The sequence below is a fragment of the Marmota flaviventris genome, chromosome 3 (assembly GCF_047511675.1).
Source record: "Marmota flaviventris isolate mMarFla1 chromosome 3, mMarFla1.hap1, whole genome shotgun sequence".
Lineage (NCBI taxonomy): Eukaryota > Metazoa > Chordata > Mammalia > Rodentia > Sciuridae > Marmota > Marmota flaviventris.
The window spans coordinates 76,283,794-76,307,661 of record NC_092500.1 but is presented as its reverse complement, the minus strand read 5'-3'; the positions used below and the strand labels follow the sequence as shown (position 1 = coordinate 76,307,661).

The 23,868-nt window shown below is 33.1% G+C and overlaps 1 protein-coding gene across 9 annotated transcripts in view; it reads right to left on the bottom strand.

Moving 5' to 3' along the window:
• Positions 1 to 23,868, bottom strand: part of Kif21a (kinesin family member 21A) — a 147,578-nt gene that overhangs the window by 15,884 nt on the left and 107,826 nt on the right. For 3 of the 9 annotated variants that reach the window (XM_071609978.1, XM_034636583.2, XM_071609972.1), the window contains 10 exons: positions 23,532 to 23,552; positions 18,711 to 18,771; positions 18,164 to 18,218; positions 15,277 to 15,491; positions 12,743 to 12,850; positions 11,234 to 11,362; positions 9,170 to 9,208; positions 4,849 to 4,985; positions 3,054 to 3,234; positions 1,608 to 1,772 (listed from right to left, as the gene is read on the bottom strand). In XM_071609978.1, coding sequence (XP_071466079.1) covers positions 1,608 to 1,772; positions 3,054 to 3,234; positions 4,849 to 4,985; positions 9,170 to 9,208; positions 11,234 to 11,362; positions 12,743 to 12,850; positions 15,277 to 15,491; positions 18,164 to 18,218; positions 18,711 to 18,771; positions 23,532 to 23,552 — 1,111 coding nt within the window. The remainder of the gene's footprint in view (positions 1 to 1,607; positions 1,773 to 3,053; positions 3,235 to 4,848; positions 4,986 to 9,169; positions 9,209 to 11,233; positions 11,363 to 12,742; positions 12,851 to 15,276; positions 15,492 to 18,163; positions 18,219 to 18,710; positions 18,772 to 23,531; positions 23,553 to 23,868) is intronic. The other 6 variants (XM_071609973.1, XM_071609979.1, XM_071609974.1 and 3 more) reach the window with 3 other exon arrangements.

Sequence of the window (23,868 nt, the reverse complement as noted above, 5' to 3'; positions counted from 1 at the left end):
CATATAATTAATATTTTTAGGTACAATTTATATTTGAATAAAATAATACCAGCAATATAATCATGAAACCAGAAAGAATTAGGAGAAATTGAAATATTTTATTACATATATATACACATTTTCACATATACATATATATGCATACACATTATATATACATACATATATGTACATACAGACAGACATATATACCAATGGACACACATATACGTATGTATGTGTATGTCAGAAAATAGATGGTCCACTTCAATTATTATAAAAATATGAAAATCACCAGGACAGATATCTGGCTAGTAGAAAAATATGTGATATAAACTGTCAGAGGGTGATAATGACCCTGTTTCACAGTCCTATCTCAAGTCAACCTTCTGGAATACAGGGACGTCTTTCTGTAGGAAGAGAAGCACTCTGTATTTCTGAATTGTGAGCCTCACTCTAGTATCCTGTCACAGTCTGTAAATAGCTTTATCCTTCATCACAACACAAACTCCAAGACAGTAGAACCCACAGTTGTCTTGCTCAGTATTTACTCCAAGGACCTACCATACTGTTGGTGCAATGCCTGCCATAATTAGTGTTGAATAAATATTTGTAAAGTAATAAATAAATGCACCCAGGTTGGGGATGTAGCTCAGCAGTAAAGCATCTGCCTAGCATACACAAGGCCCTGTGTTTATCCCCAGCACCACCAGAAAGAAAGGAAGAAAGAAATGAATGAAGGAAGGAAGGGAAGAGGGAAGGAGGGAGAGATGGAGCGGCGGAAGGAGGGAGGAGGAAGCAGAGCACCCCTCACAGATCTGGCATAAATAAATTAATGTTTGGTGGATAAGTGAATGAATAAAACAGGAGGACATGGTTTACAAGAAAGGAAGGATGAAAGGAATGAAGGAAGGAGGGGAGAAAGGGGTGGAGGGAGGGAAGGAGGAAGGAAGGAAGGAAGGGAGGGAGGAAGAGAAGAAGAAATAGGTTCCTTTCCTGCCAAAATTTCAAAAACTAGAAAAGAAGCTAAAACAAGCCCACAACTAATGGATAAAAGCTCACACATCATGGCAAATAAAAATTAAGTGGAAGACAAATGCCTTACATTTCAATTTATCATCTGTTTTCTTTTAAATCACTTTGTCTTCTTAACATTTTATCTTTCTATAATTTATTATTTTACATTCACAAAACCCATGAGAATTTATGATCCAAGTTATTAAATTGTATAAAATAAAAAAGTTGATATAAAGAATGTTTAATTCATGTTGCAAAAATAATTATTTCAAAGGTTCTGGTGGAACTTGGATGAGAATCCTCTCCTCAATTTAAACAGCTCAATTTAAAGACAAGCATCAAAAGACTGTAAAATAATTCTATCTTCCTCTCTAACATTTTTCCCAGTATGGAGACTTAAAAAAAAAAAAGAAAGAAAGAAAACTGAGTTTGTAAATGAGGACAGAAGAGATATCTAAGACTGCTGTGCTGAATAAAAAAAAAATTATTATTTTACATTGTCTTAGGATATAAAATTAGATTTCACAAGTATAGTATTATTAATGTGTGAGGTTGCATGTGCCATATGCAAGAAGTGTGGTTTTGTTCGTTTATTTGTTTTTTAATTCTACCTTTTAAGATCCCACATTCTGACAGCATTTCCAGAAGCTGCATAGAGGAATGTGCCAGATGGATTTAGTGCAATTTGATTGATCTGGTTCTCCCCAGAAGGAATAGCCACTGTCCGGCTGGTACTTGCAGAACAAGCATCTCCAAGGGTAACTTGACCTGACGACCTTAACACACACAAAAAAAACCAAAGATAGTCATGTTTCCAGACATGAGTTTGGCTTACAATTTCTTGAATTCCTAAGGAAATGGCTGTGGGCAAAGAGAACAAGGTGCTTTTGTCACTGTATGCATGATGCCTAACAGAGCACCCCTCACAGTTTTGGTACAAATAAATTAATGTTTAGTGAGTAGTGAGTAAATGAATGAATGAAACAGGAGGACATGGTTTACAACTTTCACTTTAATGCCCATTATAACACTAGACAGTCTAAGTCCTGAGATAGGGATGACTATAAAATCATTCAGAAAAGACAAATGACATAATGCATAAAAATAATTCATTTGTCTGCAGGTTCCAGAAGTTGTCTGTGAACTAGTCTTACCAAACTTCTTTTGTGTGTAAAAGTTGCATTTTGGATTAAAGGCACTGGGATCTTTTTAATTATTTGAGTTTTGCTTACTTTAATTCAATCATATATAGAGTATATGTGCTAAAAAATCAAAATTTGTTTCTATCTCTCCAGATAATTTCTAGATATTAATTTTTTTTTTTAATTTTGAAACATTTTCTCAGCTAAATGCTAAATTAAGTTATAAACAATCTTTTCAAATATGAGTTTAGTGATTCAACTGTATTGGTAAGTTTTTAGCTTAAGAAATAGTGTTATTTTTCTATAAAACTTTCCTCAAGAGACTTGTATTCAGCACATAAAATAATTAGTAGTTCTCAAATTATAAATTAGCACCTAAAAGTTAATAAAATCTACTTACAAACTAGTAAAAATTAACCTTTCCAATGCTCCCTTCTCCTTTAAGCAATTGCAGAGGTAGCCTTAGTTTTAATTATGTAAAATAGTTCAATCTTAGGGCAAAATATCATTATCCAACACAAACTGCAGTTATAAAATTTGTACTAATACCAAAGTATGGGTGAGCTCATTTTCCAAGGATTAATATTTATTTGAAGTGAGTAATATAAATTATTCAATTTCATCAAGTAGTAAATAGTATGAAATGTAATTTCTTACTATTTGGAAGGGAAAAAACATGAAATATGTATTTGGTTATAAATAAATATTTTATCCTTTCCTGTTTAAAACCAGGATCTTATATTTTGTCAATCTATTTTCCCCTTATTTATATGTACTTTAATTATGAAAACTTTAACTTTCTCTGAGGAGTTGATAGATATATACAATTAAAATGCATTCATAGCCTTAAATCTTCTTGTCTTTTGTAAAAAAGAAAATAACTACTGCCCCTTAAGCTATTTTTAAGTTACTTACGTCAGTGTTCGGATGCACTTTGCTGAATCTCTGATATCCCACACCTTAATATAAGATGTTGACACAGTGAAGACCAAACTGGTATAATTACAGTATTTTACAGATACAACGTTGTTGGGATGACCCCCAAGTGACATTATCTCTTGCCCAGTGACCAGATTCCATACTTTACAAGTACGATCTAAAACAAATAAAAAGAGGAAATACTGTTAATATGAACTACTTTAGGTTCTCTTAACAATAAAAATTATTTAAACAATTTCTCTTCTACAAGAAGAAGATGGGAAAGGAAATCTAATTATTCAATTAAACTGCAACAGGCATCCTAACTTCAATGTTAACCTTCTGTAGCAGTTTTATAGCAAGGTAGGTACAATAGATCAGATCAGAGTTTGGAACGTCCTGTTGTATGCATTACATGGTATTAAAAATATTTATGTAAAAATTTTAAATACCCATATTTAAATATTTTTAAATAGTCATAAGCACAATCTGAGTTGAGCTTCAGATTGCCCCTGAATTTAAAATTGCCATCTCCAACCAATATCTTCAAATCATACTGCTTTCTTTACTCGTACTGATCTTTCATATGCACATACCTTTCTTTTCCATGCACTAGTGGATTTTATTTTTATTTTGACCCCAAAACGTAATCCCAGAACTATTCCCCTTTGTTTTGCTGACATATTGAATATATAATTATCCTGGAGAGTTAAATTTAAGTCATCAGAAAAGTGTGATACTTTCACATAACAGATTTTTTAACTGTAAAATTTCTTGCCATTATTTTCAATTCCTAAGTTCTAGCTAGATCCATATGCTTCCCTTATAGACAATGAACAATAATGTCTGCATGTTAAACTGAATCATGGAATGTCTCTAAATGCTAAGGAACTCTTACTGGCCCACCACACTCCTTGCACATGCTTCCTTTTTATCTCCCCTTTCTCACTGTCCACCACTTTTCTTATTTATATTCTACTTTCAACACTAAATTGGGACTAGGTTGCCAAACACAGCCCACTTCAACTGCTATGTCTGTGCTAATGTTGCCTTGTAATCTTAATTATCCTTCCTTCTATGCCAATATCCAAAGCATCCTATACATTTCATCCTAAATGCTTCTGGTCAAAGCCTTCCTTGGTTCTCATACCTAGGCATAATCTCCCCTTTCCTGAAACCCCAAAACATGGTCTGTAAGAGCATTTATAGCTAATGTCTAGTTGCTTGGAATTATACCAAATGGGTCAAAAGTGCAGGATGAGAGAGGAGTAGACCAGGTTTCTAATCCTGTTTTTTTTTCCACTTTCTAGCTATATTTACACAGGAAAATAATTTAATCTCTTGAATCCTGAATTTCTTCATCTATAACATGAAGATATAATATGTATCCATTCAGGTGGTGAGAAATAAATGAGATATATTTATATAGTGGCTCACAGCCTCTGATAATATAGCTAGTATTCAAGAAATGATAGTTGCTATTGTCTTATTTCTTTTACCCCACTAGATATTTTAATGGCCTTTTATAAATGTGTATATTAACCTACATTACAAAACCCAGAACCACCCAAACAATGAAGGGAGATGCATTCTCTCACCACCGGATTCTCAAACATCAACAGAGGTGTTATTCCTTCCCAATTATGCAATGGTTTTATATTTTATGTATTTGATGGTTGAACAGGATTGTCAGATCTTACTAGTCTGAAACATTTCGATATTTTTAGAGCCTGTTAAAAACTAAACCATTAAAAAAAACTATTAAATATCCACACTAAATAACTACTAGCACCTTTTGATCCAGTGAAGAGGAGATCATCAGTAGAATCCACACAGAGCACAGCTTTTGTATGCCCTTCAGCTATGTGAATACACTGAAGTGGAGATGCTCTGATTCCTTTCGAAGCAGGAAATGGGTTGATTATGCCCCTGAGTTTGGGGAAAAAACATACAAAGATTCACTTCAAGAGCTCTATCTCATGAGACTAAGTTATTTTTCCTTATTTTAAGAAGTCTTTATAAGGAATTAGTAATAAAATCTAGACTGCTTCCTTGCTTGTTTATAAGCAAAAAAATGAGGTGGAGAGGGGGGATAATACTAGTACTAATAGCAACTAATCAGGCTTCTGCTAGCAGCTGTGTTCTGCAAACAGCAAAGCCCATGATATATCTGGATTTTCTCATTAACAATTTCATCTCTGCAAAGTTTAAGGAAGCAATACTGGGAGCTGTTTGAGTGTATTTAGTTGTGACAAATAAGGAAGACGTAGAAATGAAGAATAACTCAAAGACGTGACTCAAGGTCATGTGGGAGAGTAATTCTAGGTCAAAAGGAGCATGCTGAAGAAAGAATAATACACAGTATGTCACCTTACATTAAGAAAGAAGTTTTCAAACAAAAACTGAGGAAAAAAGAGGAATGTCTGCATGAACAGAAATTGAAGGGAGGAGAATTCAAAAGATCAGAAAATTATGTAAGAAAATAATTCTAATAAGCTCAACACTTTTAAAATGAGAATTGTAAATAACAGTGAAGCTTTTTAGGGAGTTTCTCATAAGTTTAATATTTCTGGAGTTTCTCCTTTATGCCACTGGCTAAGCACTATGGAAATAAAAAGATTTATCAAAACACTTTTCCTATCTTAAAGAAGTTAAGCTAATCTGAGAATAAATTAAGATGTGATAAATCTATCAAATACTTAGCTCAGAGCAAGAAGAAAAATTGATAAAATATGTTCATTTAAAGCAGATGGTATAATATTAGGACAAATACAGATATAAAGAAATACTTTAATTTCCATGTTCCTGAAAGAGAAAAATCTTCCAAGAGGTATAGAACAAAAGTGATTAAAAAGCAATGTAAGCCGAATACAAGAGAAAAACTGACAATGCAGATGTACTCAAAGAGTTCAGATATTTATGTTTTTAAATTACTATGTCATAAGGTTTTGAAATTATATGCCTTTGTGGAGGGAAAATCATTGTCAGTGTGCTTAGAAATCCCAAAGATTGATAAAGAAAACAAAACATATACACTTGATTATCCAAAAGAAGGTGGGAAAACAGGTTTCAGATACTATACATCGGTGAAATTTCTTGAAGAGTCTCACAAATGAAAATAGAAAATGAACCATTATATAAACACTTAAAAATAAATGTTCATCAATAAAAGAGAACATGAGCTCACAAATCTCCTGGGGGGAAATTCTTTGTAGGGTTAATAGGTGGCACACCAAGTCAGTGTCATATTTATTATGTATGTGGACTCCAAATAAAGCCATTTATCCAGGCTTTTAAGCAATATCCCTGGTGACAAGGTAATCATGGAACTGAACTACTAAGGTAGTTCCAAGGACTGAAGAGTCACACTAAAGAGTCAATCTCAGAGATCTTTGGTACCTCATCAATCTTTCCCTAGCCATAAAGACAGAAATGGCTTATTAAATTGATATATTAAAAAGCTGGGAGCTGCGGTTGGGCTCAGTGGTAGAGTGCTTGCCTCACACACATGTGAGGCACTGGGTTCAGTCCTCAGCACCACATAAAAACAAATAAAGATATATAAAAAGAAACAGAGCAACAATGCATTGCTATGCCTAATTGTGTTAATAATGCCTGAGCCAAAATAAAACTCATTTTTTAAAAAGGCTATTAGTATATTGTATTGCTTGGAAAAAAATCACTGAAAGAATTCATTTTTTTATGAACCTCCTTAGCAATAAAATAATCACTATATAAAATGTAAGCATAAAATTTAAGTCAAAGATAGAATAGAATGATATAAGTCGGAAAGACAATCATAGTAACTTAGGTTTAAACACCTAAATGGTTATATTTGTTGAATATAAGATCAAAGAATTAACAATATGTGGTTCCCCTACCAACACTATCAATGATTCATTCAACAGAAGTAACTATTTCAGAAGAATGTAAGAGACCTAAGATATTTCACCTAGGCCACATTTAGAATGAGGTTTAGTCTTAGATGCCACATTTTAAGAAGAACATGAAAAAAAAATGGGACTTTTCCAAAACAATAGAAGTACAAGAAAGACTTTATTACTTACAGAACGGGTGACGAAACTAGAACTATTAAACTAATAAAGAACATTTACTGAAGAGAGGATACAGTGGCACTGCAGAAAGACTAAACAGCAGCCACATACATATAAAAGTATTAAATTAAATTTGGTATAACTTAAGAGAGCTTATGAAAGACTAATGAGTAGAGATGTAAAGGAGATGAATTTGAGATCAGCTAAAAAAATACCTTATTTTTTAAGGACTAGCTATAATGATTTCAAAAGTGAAAGGACTGTCTTATCACTGGAAATACTACCAAGAAATGTCATCTCTGGGCATGTATTTTATGAAATCCAATGCAATTACTTGAATACATATGTCAGTTTCAGATTCTTGAAATTAATGCTCAGTAAATGTTTGTAATCTGACAATTTAAAGAGATTAAACCTGAAATGGGAGTGAAGTTTCCTCAAGAGTCTAAATCTGCTATTATGAAATCTTGCTGATGTCAAGTTCATAGCTACAAGCTGAAGCCATCAAACTGCAAATACTGAGAAGGTATAATTATAATGAAGAGTAGGCTACTATTGTTACTTCTCAAACAGCAAAGACTCATGTATATAAATCAAAAGATGATTATAAAGAAAAATTTATAGCATATTACCAACTTTATCCCCTAATGATATAACATCCAATAGAAATCTGTCACATCAAAGATCATACTGGGAAAGTACTCTAAATATTTGCCTCCTGGAAAGAATGATGTCTCTTTTTCATTCTTAAGTATTTTAATATCATTGACTATTTAGTCTTCTAAAGAAAATTAATCCTGATATTAATAATTAATAACAGCACTTTATTAATTAGAAGCTTTAATATTCTCAAATATTCAGAATATTAGGGTTAATAACATATATATATATATATATATATATATCCCTAAAACAAATACAATAGAAAAGCTCTGTGCAGTGGCTCATGCCTGTAATCTCAGCTAATCAGGAGGATGAGGCAGGAGGATCACAAGTTCAAGGTGAAACTCGGCAACTTAGTGAGACCCTGTCTCAAGATAAAACTAAAAAGGACTGGAGATGTGGCTCAGTGGTAAAGTGCCCCTAAATTCAATCCTCAGTAACACAAAGAAACAAACAAAAAGATAATAGAAAACAATACAGGCACTGGAAGAATATATCCACAGTATTTCTATTAGAATTAATCCATTCAAATTCTTAATATGAAAAATAAACATTAAAGTAATTCATTAAGTTAAGGTTAAATATTGCAAGTTTGTTCACAACACCTGATCTGAAGGGGAAAGGAAGCATTTATTTTTGTTCTATTCAAATCTGTAAAGTCTTATAATACTGTGGAATATTGATTTCCTCTCCCTTCCCCTGCCTACCTTTTGGAGGATCTGTTGATGATCAGCAAAATGGCAATAAAACAAGGGATACAAGTGGAACAAGGGAAGAGACAAAAGGACAAGTGGGGAGAGGAAATGAGAGAAAGAGAGAAAGAATTAAGACCTCCCAAAATCCATAACATGAAAAAATTCAAGTTATTTTAGAAACTACATCTATCAGTAAGGAAAAAAAATTTTTTTTCAATAAAACCTCCTTTAGTTTCAAGTTTTTGTTCTTAATTTTTGGCATGATAGTATGTTTTTTCCACCTAGTATTCCTTTATCCTGTGACCTTTTTGTTTAAATTTGCTAAACCAATAAGAAAAAATATTTGATCCATCCCACACACTGGGAAGCATTAGAACTAATCACTGAGGAGCAAACCTTTTTGACAATAATAACCATAAAGCTTTATTTCTTTTAAAAAACATTTCTACTACAGACATAAAACACACAAAAAAATACCACAACTTTTTAAGCTATCATATAAAAAGAGCTGGCCACTACTTTAAGGTATCATTGCAAAAAAAAATACATTAAAAGTAATACATCTAAAAATATTAGTGCATTTACATGGTTTACAACAAGTCATGCATGCAACAAAAATGAGGCTTGCTTAGGATTTCTAGGAAGGCATTTTAGAACATCAATGAAATGCCAGAATGTAGGAAAGACAGAAAGAAAGTACCTGTGTACCTCCGACAGAGAGGAGTCACTTTCATCAGACCTATAGTGAAAGAGTTAGAATTATGAGCAGAAAGAATACGGATGTCAACAGTTAAAGACATTGACACTGGACTGAAAATCAACAGCACAAATAACAGACACAGCAAATGCTTCCTTTGGTGGCCTGCTCTTCTATTTGTCTGGATATCAGCAAGTTTAAAATATAGATAAGTCAGGCAAGAAACCTGACTCATGTTTTCTACCAACACTTAGGCAGGGAAGAAACTTTCTATTAATGATCCACAGAATCTATCCTCACTTTTAAAATTTAGGCCCAAGACAGGAATAATAACAAGTACGTGAATTAGGTTACTTCCAGGTTTATTCCATTTAACATGATTAGTACTTACAAAAATTTTTTCCATTTCAGTAGATTTAGACTCTTATGTGGAAGTTTCACAAATGCACTGTATGTTTCCATAAAAATTAAGTCAAAATTCTAATAATCCTTGGTTTTAACTCACCTCAAAAACACTGAGTTCCTTTGAGCAAGGAGACTCTCTAATAATTAGGGGACTTTAGTGGAATTTTAGAATTAGGCAAGCCACTACTGAAGGTCCTACCCAGAAGCCTTCAAGACTAGAGGTGAGTTCAGTCTTTATGAAAATCTAATATATTGTATAAGAGACTTTGGGACAACAAAGACAGGGGAGTGCTGGTGTGGAATGTGGTCAGATACAGCCTGTGGGATGCACATCTCACAGGGGAAGTGAAATGCTCTCAAAAAGAGCCCTGGGGAGAATGAGATGAAAGGTAGGAGTTTCTGAAATGCAAAAAGGATCAGTTATCCTAAGTTTTAGCTAACGGAATTATTTATAGTTCATACAATATTTAGTAAAAAATATAAAACTATGATTAGATTATCAAGGTCATCAAGACTGACAGAAAAATTTGTAACTCCTGTGAATGCATGGCAGATAAAATTTAGCAATTCTTCACCTAACTAGTGAAAACTGACTTCCCAAAGATTCCCAATGTTCTGTTTTCCTCAATAACTGAGAGAAATGATTTAACAATATTTTTTAAGTGTTGCTTAATAACACATAACATATTTACCTCTCTAGACTCTTTCTCATTTAAAGGACATGTCATTTACTGGTTTAACTATATAAAATATAATAATGAATACATAAAATTAAATGTATCCATAAATTAAGCAGATTAAAATTTTACTCAAAATGATGGATTGTTTAAGTATATAGAGCCATTTTAGCATAATCTAAACATGCCATAAAGATCTTAAATGACATCCTATATCTTTCAGAGACCTGTGATATGCAGAGGGATAACAGCATAGAAGGATAAATGTCAAGCACATACAGTCACGATGCTGTTATTCAAAATCCAAGCCGACAAGTCAGAGTTAATAAATGCCTCACAGCAATATTGTTAGTACTGAATTCTTGCAAGAGATTATGGTTCAGTGTAGGGATACTTTCTCTTATCTAATTTAATGAAAGTAACATTTTCCACATCCTCTCCTTCCCCACAACCTCCTTCCAGTCCTCCTCCCCTACCTCCTATAAGGTTCTCTTTTATCCAAGAAAACAAGTACTGAAGTTTTGTGGTGAATTTGTCTAGAATCACCAAATGATAGTAACAGGTTACACATATAAGAATGGTTTTTCAAGTTGTTGTATCTACCAAAGGTAAAAATCATGCCTATTTTCCATTCAGGAGACCAGGATTGGAAGCTTTTGTGGGCACAAAGAAGCTGAAGAATCCCAAGAAATTTAAACTTCAAATAGTCTCAGAGGTTTTTCATTTCTAATTTACTTGCAAAAGAAAAGGCAAGATAGTGTCAAAGTATAACAATGCAAATCTACAACAGGGAATAATGTTCAGCAGGAAAATAATTTTCTCTCATTTAGATTATATGGTTCTTTCCCATTGGAAAAAATACATGTAATATGGCAAGAGTTCACAAGTCAGACACCATCTCCCACACAGAGATGTTTTTGCAGACTGTACTGAAAGATTCAAAAACTTGTATAAATAGTTGGGGCTCTTTTCCATAATGACTTACTTATCCTGCTGAACTGAGGTGTTTCCCTGAGAAACAGTAAGACGATTAAAGACATTCAGTTCATTACGGGGCCGGCTTGGTGGGGAAGAAGGAGGTGAGAGACTAGCTTCTGAAGTTCCAGAATCTGAGCTACAAGAAAAAAGAACATTAAACAGATGGCTTTAATTGGTTATGATTTGTTAGGAAAGTTATAGGAAGCATGCGGGGTTTTTTTAAAAGCTTTTCATTAGAAAATTCCTTCTTTTCTTCCTCTCCTTCACTTTTTTTTTTTTTTTTGTAAAATAAAATGCATACTGAACAATTTAATTAAAATTTTTTAAAAAATTGTTACATGGGTTTTGTTACATGGACCACAAGGTGGCACTAATGAAAAGTTCTGCCTGCTGAAATCTGAAGTCCATATCCATAAAGCAAGCCAAATTTAAAATCATCTGATTTTAGAGTTGAGACAAATTGCTCACTTTATAGATAAGAAAACAGAGAGCTAGGGAACAATTTGCCTAGTTAGATGTTTCATTTGTTTATTTCAAAATTGTTTATTAACTCCAATTCCCCATTTTCCAAATATTCTTGAGACATTTGATTCAATAGAATCAGGCAAATTGCAACTTTAAAAATATAGGAAGTTAGGATGATAAGAAGGAGAATTTCTATGACATTCAAGTCAGCTATATCAGTGTCAAAATACAGAGTGTTTCTTAGCGCAAGGGAGAGGGGGTACTATAAGATTGTCCACTTAGATATAGAAAATGCATGAACACTTCTTTTCACATTTATTTTTATGATAAAGAAATTAAGAAAATGTATTTTATTAATATTTTAGTGTAGACTGGCATTGAGGCTCTCCCTCAACAACATGTCTGAGAGCTATCTGTCACACACAGAAAGTTAGATCATTTGAGGAAGGTGTGGCAAGGTAACCCTGGCTCTAATCCACTCAATTAATGCATGATATGGTGTTGCAATTTATAAATGCCCAGTTAAGTGCGTCATCAGATTGTATCATATAGTACTAAGTAAACTAAGCCTTCAAAAAACAAACAAACTAAACAAATGAGGATAATTCAATTTAAACATGAGAAAACAGCAAGATAATGGCACAAATAACACACCCTGTGATTAATACTAGTTTTTTACCAGCCACTCTAAAGAGGTAGTCAAGGTCTATTTTATCAAATGATAGTCAAAATAATTTTAAATTTTTCTAGAACACTATTTGAAATATACATTTAATATGCCTCAGCCCACATGCATAAGAACTCTTTCAATGATAATACAAAAGTAACTGAAAAATCAGTTAGTGGACATGAAAGGGAATAAGTGCTAAGTATATGAACAGTTAAGTGGGCCAAAAAGTCACACAAGCTGACTTGATTGTCTTGATTGGTCAAATCGATCATAACCACAGAGCCAACCTAAATCTAGAAAATAAACACAGTACTGTCCTTCAGAATCTGGTTCAGCAGATGTATTGTACAGTCTTCTACATAAAATGCATTAATCACTTACTGTTTTTGTTCCTTGGACTTTGATTTTTCTGCTTTTTCATATGCCTTTCTCCGTGTTACAGGGGAAGGCTCTGGTAATTTCTTTTCTGACAGAGATGACTGTCTAGAACTAAAATAGGAAAAGATTCTTTAACTATCTTCTGTTATTTTAAATATATATATAATAATAATTTTAAATATATATAATAATTATTTATTATATATAATAATAATATATAATATATAATACTAATTTATTATATATAATAATTATTTAAAATATATATAAATATATAATAATAATTTTAGATTGATTGGTAGACAATCTAAAATTTTTAATAGATTATTACTTGAACACGAAAAACTAAACTAGAATAGGAAAATATTACATGAGTTATTTTTGATTGATGGAAGTTTCACAACTAGAAATTTTGAATTGGTAATCTTATTAAATATGTTCAAACCTATTATCATTACATGTCAACATCAACACTATACTGCTAAATAACTATAATAAACATTTTAAGTGTAAATGCCAAAGTTTTATTGTCAATTGCTTCAGCTGAAGGAAAATTATGTTTATAAAAGTTTTGTAAGAACAAGAATAATGGACTATCAGAATATGAGAAACAATGAGATTTGATAAATTAATATTTAGTCACAAAACAGTAATTCAGATAGACACAAAAATAATGACAATGATTTTACCAAACTAGTAATTAGGTATTAATTAGTAGCTATGTATATTTTAGTAATAAAAAATCCTTCTCATAAGTTTTAAATGTTGAATGATTGCCATGTAATTAAAAATTCAGGATTATGACTTTTATGTATGGTAGTAATGATTTTTATGTATGGTGACAAAAATTTATTCTTGGCTAGTTATATTAATAAGAAAAAATAAATAAACTAAGAATTTTCAGACCCTCAGAATGGGCTTACATGATTCCTATTTAAAAGTGATAAGTAAATATATTAAACTTTATATGTCTTGACTTTTCAAATCATTTTAGAAATTCTGTGTCATGTAAATCAAAAGGATTATAAAATAATTATTTTACTTCATGAAAGAATGTCATGCAGGAATGGCTTACAAGAGTTACTACACCAAGTAACTGGCAATTCTAAAATTTGTAAAGAATTTCAGATTTACACATATAAATTTCTGAATTTATGAAAACTTAAATCATATGAAGATAGAATTCAAAATATATTTTCTACTATCTGTCTTAAAGGGTACATTTTTAAAATGAAAAACAAAAAAAAGTCAAAAGAAGGTATTACCTGAATCTGGATTCCAGGCCACAGATTTAATCTTGATGTTCCAAAACTCTCTACTCAACTGACAGACTAAATGATGAACACATGCAAGCCCTAAAACTTGTGCTTAGTTCTATATCACTACCTTCACCAAAAACATTTCTTCTATTCTCTTCTTACCACAAATGCATTGAAGCCATAGCTATACTGGTTAGCAGTATTCAACAGTTAATTACATTAGCCACCTCAAGCACATGCAAGAAAGTTCTGTCATCACTAAAATTAATTTTGGAACTAAAAGCACATGGGATTACTAAGTGGATGACAATGGAAATATCTTCATCAAATGAAGAATCTTATCGGAAACATATATCAATGGTGGAAAGTTTGTGATTTTGTTTTATTTGCAGTCATACAGTATGTACCATTTTTGTGAGGGCAATATTCCTCAGTGCAGAGGTGGGTATTCCATAAACTGCTTTCTAGATTGTATGTGAGGATTATTTTGAAAATATTATTTAAAATCTTTACAAGTGAATGATCTAATTTTAATATAACTACCATAACATATACACAAGGTACATCCACATACTAACCTGTGTAGGGAAATATTTCTTTGTTCTCAAACTATTAATGAAAATATTCTGAGCAAAAAGACTTGTTTTGAGTAGAAAACTTTATTCCTAATATCATAGACAAGAAAGAGAATATTTTTCTTCAAATGTTTAATAACTCCAATAAAAATAACTTGTGCATACACTCATCCAAGGAATGAAATGTGCTTCAAGGTAAAGAATTAGAAAAGCTAAAAATGTAGTAAGTTTGCAATTCATATTTCTTTTTTTTTTCTTTAAAATGGTCAGCAAAGATTTACCACCCTGACCAGGCTTGAAGAACTAGGAGATAGGTAATTCAGAGAAAATGTGGGTCTTTAAGTTTTTGTTTATATATATTGGGTTCAAAGGTATAACTTTATCCCACTTTAGGTGTTTATATGTGAACTTTGTCTATAATTCATGACTTGACCTTTGTTAAAACTGTAACCCCTAAAATGACCCTACAGCTTAGTGATAAGGCAAAGCAATTCCACAAAGAACATCTCATCTTAAATTATTTGACCATAAAAAGATCAAGGGAAACAATACCTAACAGAAATGACTTTGAAGATCAAAGATCTTATTTATACAAGATTTTAAAAATAGAAATAGAAATAAGAAATTAGCAACATGCATATTAAAATAAATAAATAAATAAAAGCTAAAAGAAAAGAAGTTAGTGTAGCTGGGCCAAACTTACATGCTGCCTATCTTAGAAGGTAAGCCAGATGGGAGAAGAAGCTCTTTATCCCTAGCAGAAGTACCACTGGTCTCTGTATTCATTCCAATCTCTTGCCCTTCTGCAACAGGTGTAAGAGGGCCAGGCAAGGAGGCATCTCCTGCACTAGTGTCTGAAGCTAGTTCACTGCTATCTGCATACAGCAATTCCATCTGAGTGGTGGTTCTCCTTCGGGCCTAGTTAGAGAATGGAAGGAAAAGCAATCAGGAGCAAACTTCTGCACAGAACTTGATTAGAGAACAGAGATTTATATTAGTTTGAAATAGGCAAAAACACTTAGCCTGTATTTCCCTGACAAGGGTGTCAAACAAAGCAAGTGAAATAAGTGACAAGCAGAGCTCTAGCCAGATAAGCTCTATGGAAGCCACAATAATTGCCTACATGTGCATTGTGCTTATGTGCAAGGCATAATTCTAAGTATATTGTCAAATTAACACATAGATGATAGGTCATGTCATCATCCCTATTCACAAATGAAGAAACTAAGATACAAAGAGACTAAATAATTTTCCCAGGGCCATGCAGATAGTAAGTGGCAAAGGCCAGACAATCTGCCTCCATTTATCACAAGTGGCCAGCTTCCTCAATATAAATTGGAAAGAGAAAGGAAGGAAGGAAATGGTGGGGAAGAAAGGAAGGAATAAATTAAGACAGAAGATAATTAATTTTAGGGATGCTCAACTAAATTCTCATTTTTCTCATACTTAAAAGATTTCTTAAATATACATTTTTAATATTTGTTTTCAATTTTTCTGACCCTTCTCTTCTTTCTAATGCCATAAATCTATGTTTCATCTGTCTACTGGCTAATTCAATACCACTCAGCACTAGCTTTAAGCAGCTTGGTGAAGTAGGTAAGTCATTTTCCTAGAATTCAGACTCGCTATAAGCATTCCTTTCCTTACTTTTTTTTTTTTTTTTTTGGTGGGGGAGTACCAGGGATTGAACTCAGGGGCACTCAACCACTGGACAGCCCTATTTTACATTTTATTTAGAGACAGTCTCACTGAGTCACTTAGCGCCTCAATATTGCTGAGGCTGGTTTTGAACTTACAATCCTCCTGTCTCAGCCTCCTGAGCTATTGGGATTACAGGCATGAGCTACCAAGCCCAGGCCTTTCCTTACTTTTAAAAACCAAATAAACAGGGTTACCACTCAGAGTTGGTTTTGATATCCCTGAGATATTAACAGATAAACAAAAGATCTACCAGATTTTATAACTCCAGAGGATAGGTACTTGTACCCCTGCACTTAGCACAGTGGTATAGACTTACATGATCGACTTTATTTTTTCAATGAGTGAAAAAAAATTATAGGATACCATTTTAGTATTTTGCAATTCAAAAGAAGTAGCAGGGAGCACTTGAGAAATGTTTAGAAAAGAGAAAGCCCTGCAGCCCTGATTTACACTCAATTCTCTCCACAACCAGGGACCCAGGGAAGATAGGAACCTTTTGGGGGTAATTTCCAACCACAGTGGTTCTTTCTGGAGAGAACCTTTAGGCCATCACTTCACATCTCTCTCTGACAACTCACAAGGACATAAGGAATGAGGCTTCCCCAGGACCTAAAAGTTACTTTATGAGATTCTCTTTCCTACTTAGAAATGGATCCAAGTCATATTGAGAATGTTTGCTTTGAGTTTTGGTAACCTGGTTGGTCAGTTTAATAAAACACAAACCATATGTCATCAAGTCAGTAGCTCAAGAAGCTACAGGAGTTTGGAGACATATTTTCATTAGTTTTTCTCAGTATTTTAAAAATAAGGAAATTCTTCATGAAAATCCATATTTAGAATTTCTTTTGAGAAAATAGGACCTGGTAAAATTAGTTCCATATTCCCAGATGGCAAAAATAAGCAAGATTTTATGGTGACTATCTTCTTTATGTAGGCAATTACAATGAACCCCTGGAACACACTATTTTACAACCTACCAATTATTCATTTACACTACCTGATTAACAATAGTTGGCCTTAAATCTATGCATTTGCATAGTATTAGTCTTCCAGGTTGTGATTCTATGCATTTGTTCAACAAATACTTAAACACTATAAGAATTTTTTGTTTTCAAATGCCTTGAGATCATTAGTTAATTCATTTAGTATCAAATACAACCATTCACAATCTGAAATGTATCATGGTTTCTTACATATTTAACAGTATGTATGATTTATATTTTTTTAAAACACAATAAATACACATTATAGATGCATAAGTTTTAAAACACTATAATTAAGGGTCAACATTATATAAGCTACCTCAAGACACCAATTAAATAAAATAAATAACACTTAAGAATATATGAAAATGCTGAAATTTCAAAATTCATCAATGATAATGATTTTAAACCTCCAATCTAAATGATTTACCTTGAAAGCCCCTACCTTGTATGTTGGTTTACATTTAGTTAACCAGTGGCTTAAGAATCGGTCTCCATAACCCATATCCAGTGGAAAATGTGCAAGAATAAAATAAAGCTCAAATTTTTTTTTTAAGATTGATGTGATTTTTTTAATACCTTACCTTTATTTTATTTATTTTTATGTGGTACTGAGGATCGAACCCAGAACCTCGCACATGCTAGGTAAGCACTCTACTGCTGAGCCACAGCCACAGCCCCTAAAGCTCAAATTTCAACAAACAAAACTGTTTCAAAATAATTATTTTTCAATTATCACTTACAGATATTATCACTTACAGATAAGTGATAATTTAAAAAAAAAAAACTAAACTAAATTCCTTACAAATGAGAGCGTGTTGGTAAAAGTATGCCTACTGGCTACTCTATGAAGAGCAAAATCTATAGCCTAAGATAACAATACCTGGTATTTTCAATTCTCCTTACCTTGTTCTTAGGTTTCACTTCACCACAAAGCTTCATAAGGTCTGAAGAGAGTGTGCTGTATGCAAATAAGGAATTAGCCACAGGATTAAGTGAGAACATAGAATAGAAAACTACATGTCTTTTATGATTATGAAAAATATATATCTATAGAAAACAGAAAACATTTAAAGTAAAAATGAATTTATTTTAAAAAGTCATTTTTCTTCCTTAAATATCCCACTACTTTTATTTTAAAATTTGTGAGGGTTAAGGATGACTTAGTTTGGTTTCTATATCATTGTTGGTGGTGGTTGTTTATTTTCAGGTTGGGGGGGTTGTTTTGTTTTGTTTTTTAGTACTAGAAATTAAACACAGAGCCTCATGCATGCTTAGCAAGAGCTCCACCACTGAGTTATACGTCTATAGCCCCCATAATTACTGTTTGTAGTGCTATTCATCATAAAATTCAAAAAGTTTTATGTTTTATGATAATTGTTTAACACAAGATAAAAATTACTAAAAATATAGAAACAAGTCAAATCTATTCAGTCTCCTTAGGCTCTCTTACCTTCCTTCTGATCCTGGGCTGTTTAAAGGTGCATCCTCATCAGTACTATCCTCTACATTTTCTAAAAAAAAAAAAAAAAGAAAAGAAAAAAGAAAAGTCCCCAAATGAAATGTTATCTAGATTAATTGATGTCCACAGTCCCTATTCTATATAAATATAAGCTCAATGTCTCAAGATGGGCACTTTGGTTTTAGTAGCTGAATCAAAATAGATAGAATTATGGACATATTCCTAAGAAACTCCTTATGTATGCCCTATAATGAGGAAAAACATGTTCAAAGTAGGAAAACCATACATTTGAATAATGAAACGTGGAAAAATATTGGATGGGAATTAGACCATATATTTATCTGAGGATATATAATTATATATATTTCTTTCAGAGTCATCTATTCTGCGTCAACCAAACACAAAAATCCACTGATTAATAATACAAGGTTAAGGTAGGCATGGTGGCACATACCTGTAATACCAGCAACTCAGGAGACTAATACAGGAGGATTACAAGGTAAAGCCAGCCTCACAAACTTAGTAAGGCCCTAGGCAAATTAGTGAGACCCTTCCCAAAATAAAAAATTACAAACCAAAAAAGACCTAGGGATGTAGCTCAGTGGTAAAGCACACCCAGGTTCAATCCCCAGTATGAAAAAAAAATTTAAAAACACAAGTTAAATAAATGCTATATGAGTTAGCTTTAATGAACTGAGTCCATTATTAACACTACATAAATGTAAATATACTTCTTATATTTTATCAGTTATGCCATCCTGTTTTTTAGTTTCTAGGTATTGAACCCAGGAATGCCCTACCTCTGAGGTATATTCCCAGCCCATTTAAAATTTTATTTTTGAAACAGGGCCTCTCTAAATTGTAGAGGCTGGCTTCAAACTTATAGTCCTTATAGACTCAGCCTCCCAAGTTATTGAGATTTCAGGTGTGCACTGCCACACCCTGAAGTTATGGGACCTTACTTAAATATTTTTCATTTAAAATTGTGTTTAATTTTTGCCTTCATGTAGAATAGAGTGTATGAAGATATTCAGAAGTCACAAACCAGCATGCAGTTCATTCACATATACACAGAAGACAAAAAAAATAGCTGTGCATGCAACGGTTCTATAAACTAATACAAATAAACCACTGCTATTTCAGAACAACTGCAGCAGACTAGAAAAAAAAAAGGGAAAATCAAATATTTAAAACTAGTAGGAAATCAGTAAATAAAACAGCCACAGAAAGTAAACTAGCTAAAATATCAAAAAGCCCCTAATGTAAGTGCAGGTTTTAAAAACACATATATTATAAAATCATTCCATAAACTAAAGACAGTATTGTAAGCAACATATATTTTAATTAAAAATACATAGGAGTCACTTTCTTTTAATTTCTAATTATGTATCACACAGGTGGACTGTGACACCTGAGTCAACTATTTTCTGTCTCTCCACTGATACTCTCTTCCTTCCTGGTTTAGCAGACACCTTTGGAGAAGTTCAGTAATAATTGATAGCGGTATCTAAAATGAAACCACATAAAGGGCCCACACAAAGAGAGTTTACTTTCTGAAGTAAGAAAAGAGTGGTCTTGCAGGCAATGTGTATTTCAAAACCTGTCACTCAATGAAGGCTCAAGGACTTCTTTCAAAGACAGGATAATTGAGTGTTAAGGTGATTGAATGAGTAGATAATATAGAAAAAGAGGTCCCAAAGAAATGAGAAGCCTAGCCTCTGTTTTCCCGGGTATAATAGCAAGCTACAATTTGCTTGCCTTTTTCTTTCAGAGAGTGATGGAACCAAACAGAATGCAAACATCATGGGAGTGTTTGGTGAAAACCACTTCACCCCTGATTGTGCATGTACACCCTAGAGACAATTATGTCTTGACATAAACAACCTGGACAAAGAGATCCCCACCCATAGTCACAAAGAGAGGAGTCATCAGGACTAAAAATGGTCTGAAGCACTGAGTTATCTGAGCAGCAGGACACACCATCGCCTTTCTACTGCACTTCCAACTCTGAACTTAACCCTAACCCATAGCCAGCAGCTTTGCTCATCATCATAAACCTAAAGTCAGACAAAACTCCCACCTGTCCTAAGATTTATCAGTATCAGGGTAAAATTTCACAAACATCACTGGAAATAACCAAGCAGGATTTTTTTTTATTTCATTCTTTTTTTAAAAGTTCTTTTTTTAAATAAAAGATCTATATTTATAGTAAAACGTAGTTATGGAAAAAAGTCTATACAGCAACCCTGAGACTGCTACCTTTAGAAACACCTGTTTACAAGACTGCACTTGGGGTGACATTTGAAAACAGTTCTCAGAAAATCCCCAACAATGCTAAATAAACAAAGGCTGTTCACTATGCCTGAATTGTGCAAACAGCATGGCTGATGCTGAACACCTGCTTTCCTTCTGGAGGTTTGAATTCTAGGATGTGTTAGATAATACCAGAGATTAGAGGGTACTTTTAGATTAGATTAGAGGGTACATTACTAACAGCACTCTGGTGCTGAATGTCTAATGGACTTCCCTGGCATGACACACAGCTGCATTTTTGTTCCTTGGGGCTGGAGTCTGAGTGATGTCTCATGGGAGAGAGCATAAGGCAGCCTGCACATGGATCCCTATAGACCCATCTGTGTCTTTTCCCTTTTCCAGCTGTGCATCCTTACCACAATTGCTCTCCCAAATTTTAGTCACAAATACAACTACATGCTGAGTCTCATGAATCTTCTAACAAATCTCCAGAGACAGAAGTGACCTGTGGACCCTTATACAGGTTGGGTGGTAGTGGATGGGAAATAAATGTTCTTCAAAGGCCCCTAAAATATTAGCCTAGTAGTGTGGGGTGTTGGCTATGGTTCAGCCTAAAGTTGCATCATTACATGCCACATACTTGTTGCTCAAAAGCAACAATCTGTTTGTAGGCCTCATCTATATAATATCATGGCTATCTCTTCATGCTTGTGCTACCCCTCTTCCTGGAGTGACACTTCAATATTGTCTTTTGCCTGGATAACTTATTTTCTTCCTTTATGTTTCATCTGAAATGTCACCTCCTCCAGAAAGTCTTCATCAACACTGTCATTCTTTATGGATGGTCCCACTCTGTGCTCCCATAATTCCTCATATGTATCTCAACCACTGTCCTCACTGCAATGTGTCATAATTTGCTGATGGTCTGTCACTCTTAGCAGGACATCAGGTCCATGAGATCAAGGTTAGTGTTTCACTCAGATCTCTGAGTCTAGCACCCAGTCCAAGGCTTGAGGTACAATTGGAGAGCTAAGTAAAGGCTAACTAAGAGCTAAGTAAAGAGCTAAATAAAGTGTTGTTTTTTTTAAAAGCAAAGTATCAATGACTGTGACAACTTTCTTTTCTCTTTCTACGCTTTTCCTTCAGCTCCCCTAATCTAGATTATATCCTCAATCTCTTGACTCTGCCATGAGTCACAGGTTATATCAGCTGAATGGGTTTGCACTTGGTGCTTCTGACCCCTCTTCCAAGTATAATTAAAAGTGATTCAAAGAAAAGCATTAGAAACAGAACAAGAAGAAAAGAGAAAGAAGAGCAAGAAATGAGAGAAGGAGGAAGAAGAGGAGAAAGGAAGGACAGGAGAGGAGAAGAAAGAGGGGATGAAATCACCTTTATTAACATATAGAATGGCAAGAATGCTGGATTTAATGCCAGGAACCTGAGTGGCCCAATATGGTTCTTTTAATCACTCCTAATTGGACCTTGTTGGTCTTGTCCCAATCCTTGTCATAGCTTGAGTAGCTTAAAATAATAGCTTTCCATACATATTATATTATGCAGTTGATCTCACTGATCTCAAGGAATATTATTTATATATTAACATGCTGTATATAAATCAAATATATATTTGTGACTTCATTTAAAATAAATACAGATTCATAGACTATGTTTATTCTAACAACATAGGGATGTAATGACATTTAATATTTCAGTTACTTTCTTCTCCTTTAAGTATTTAAGTATCAACATTTAGAAAACATATAACAGTTATGTAATTAGGAAAAGATTATGATCAGATTTTTAAATAATTTTAAGCAAATAAAAACTACCCCAAATAATCATTCAGACACATCACCAGTAATAAAATTTCCCCAATATTCCTGGTCCTACATATATGTCATTAAAAGGAGGCACAGATGTTACCATCAGGTGGGCACAACTGTTGTGGATGTTAGAGAGGAAGGAGAAAAGGTTAAAAACCTCTGTACTCAATGATCTCTATTGCACATTCTAACTTGAAAATGTCCTTATGATTATAAATATGGCATCACCTTGCTGAAATAAAGTCTTTGATAGCTTTATTCACTTTTTAATATTAAAAATATGTGACTAATTGTACAAAAATAAAGAATAGATAAGAACATAGCAAATATATACCAAAGATTTATGCAAAACAAAGTTATTTGTGATGTTAAAACAATAGATGCATGTTAACAGGTACACTTAAAATTTTAAAAGAAACATATATGTCATGTTTTCCTACAAGAAAGAGAAATCACTCAGAGGGTTTCTGAAACTGGAGCTATAAATGGAGCTCAAATAATAAAAGAGACAATTAACTAAAGCATACTTCTTTGAACATTTAAGAGTTTTAAAATCAGGAATGTTTAATAAAGACAAAAGACTTAGTATGTTTGTGGTCAAGGAAACATTTCAAAAATGATCATGCAACAACAACTTGACTGCCAATAAAAACTTTAAGATGTACCACAATTAGTGTACATGAACAATTAGTAATTCATGCAGCTGTAGGGTACATAGAAAGCTAAACATACTTACCTAATGGTACGCTATCTAGATCTGTGCAAATAACAGCAAAAAGGAAACAAAAAGCAATACTCCAATCAAAACAGATCCAGTGTTAAGAACTCTCACATAAAACAAGATTATGTACCATTTATAAGATATATAGAATAGATGCCATAGCAAACACTTACGAATTTATTTTTAGGGCAGTTAGATGCAGAATAAAGTAATGAAACTTAGTTAATCTTTTAAGTAATTTAAATAACCAATTCCAAAAGTTGGTTGGTGTTTTTATCCATAAAAACTAATTACATAATAAAGTTAGATAAGTCTTTTTAACTTGACAATCACTTCTTCGAACAACAATAAT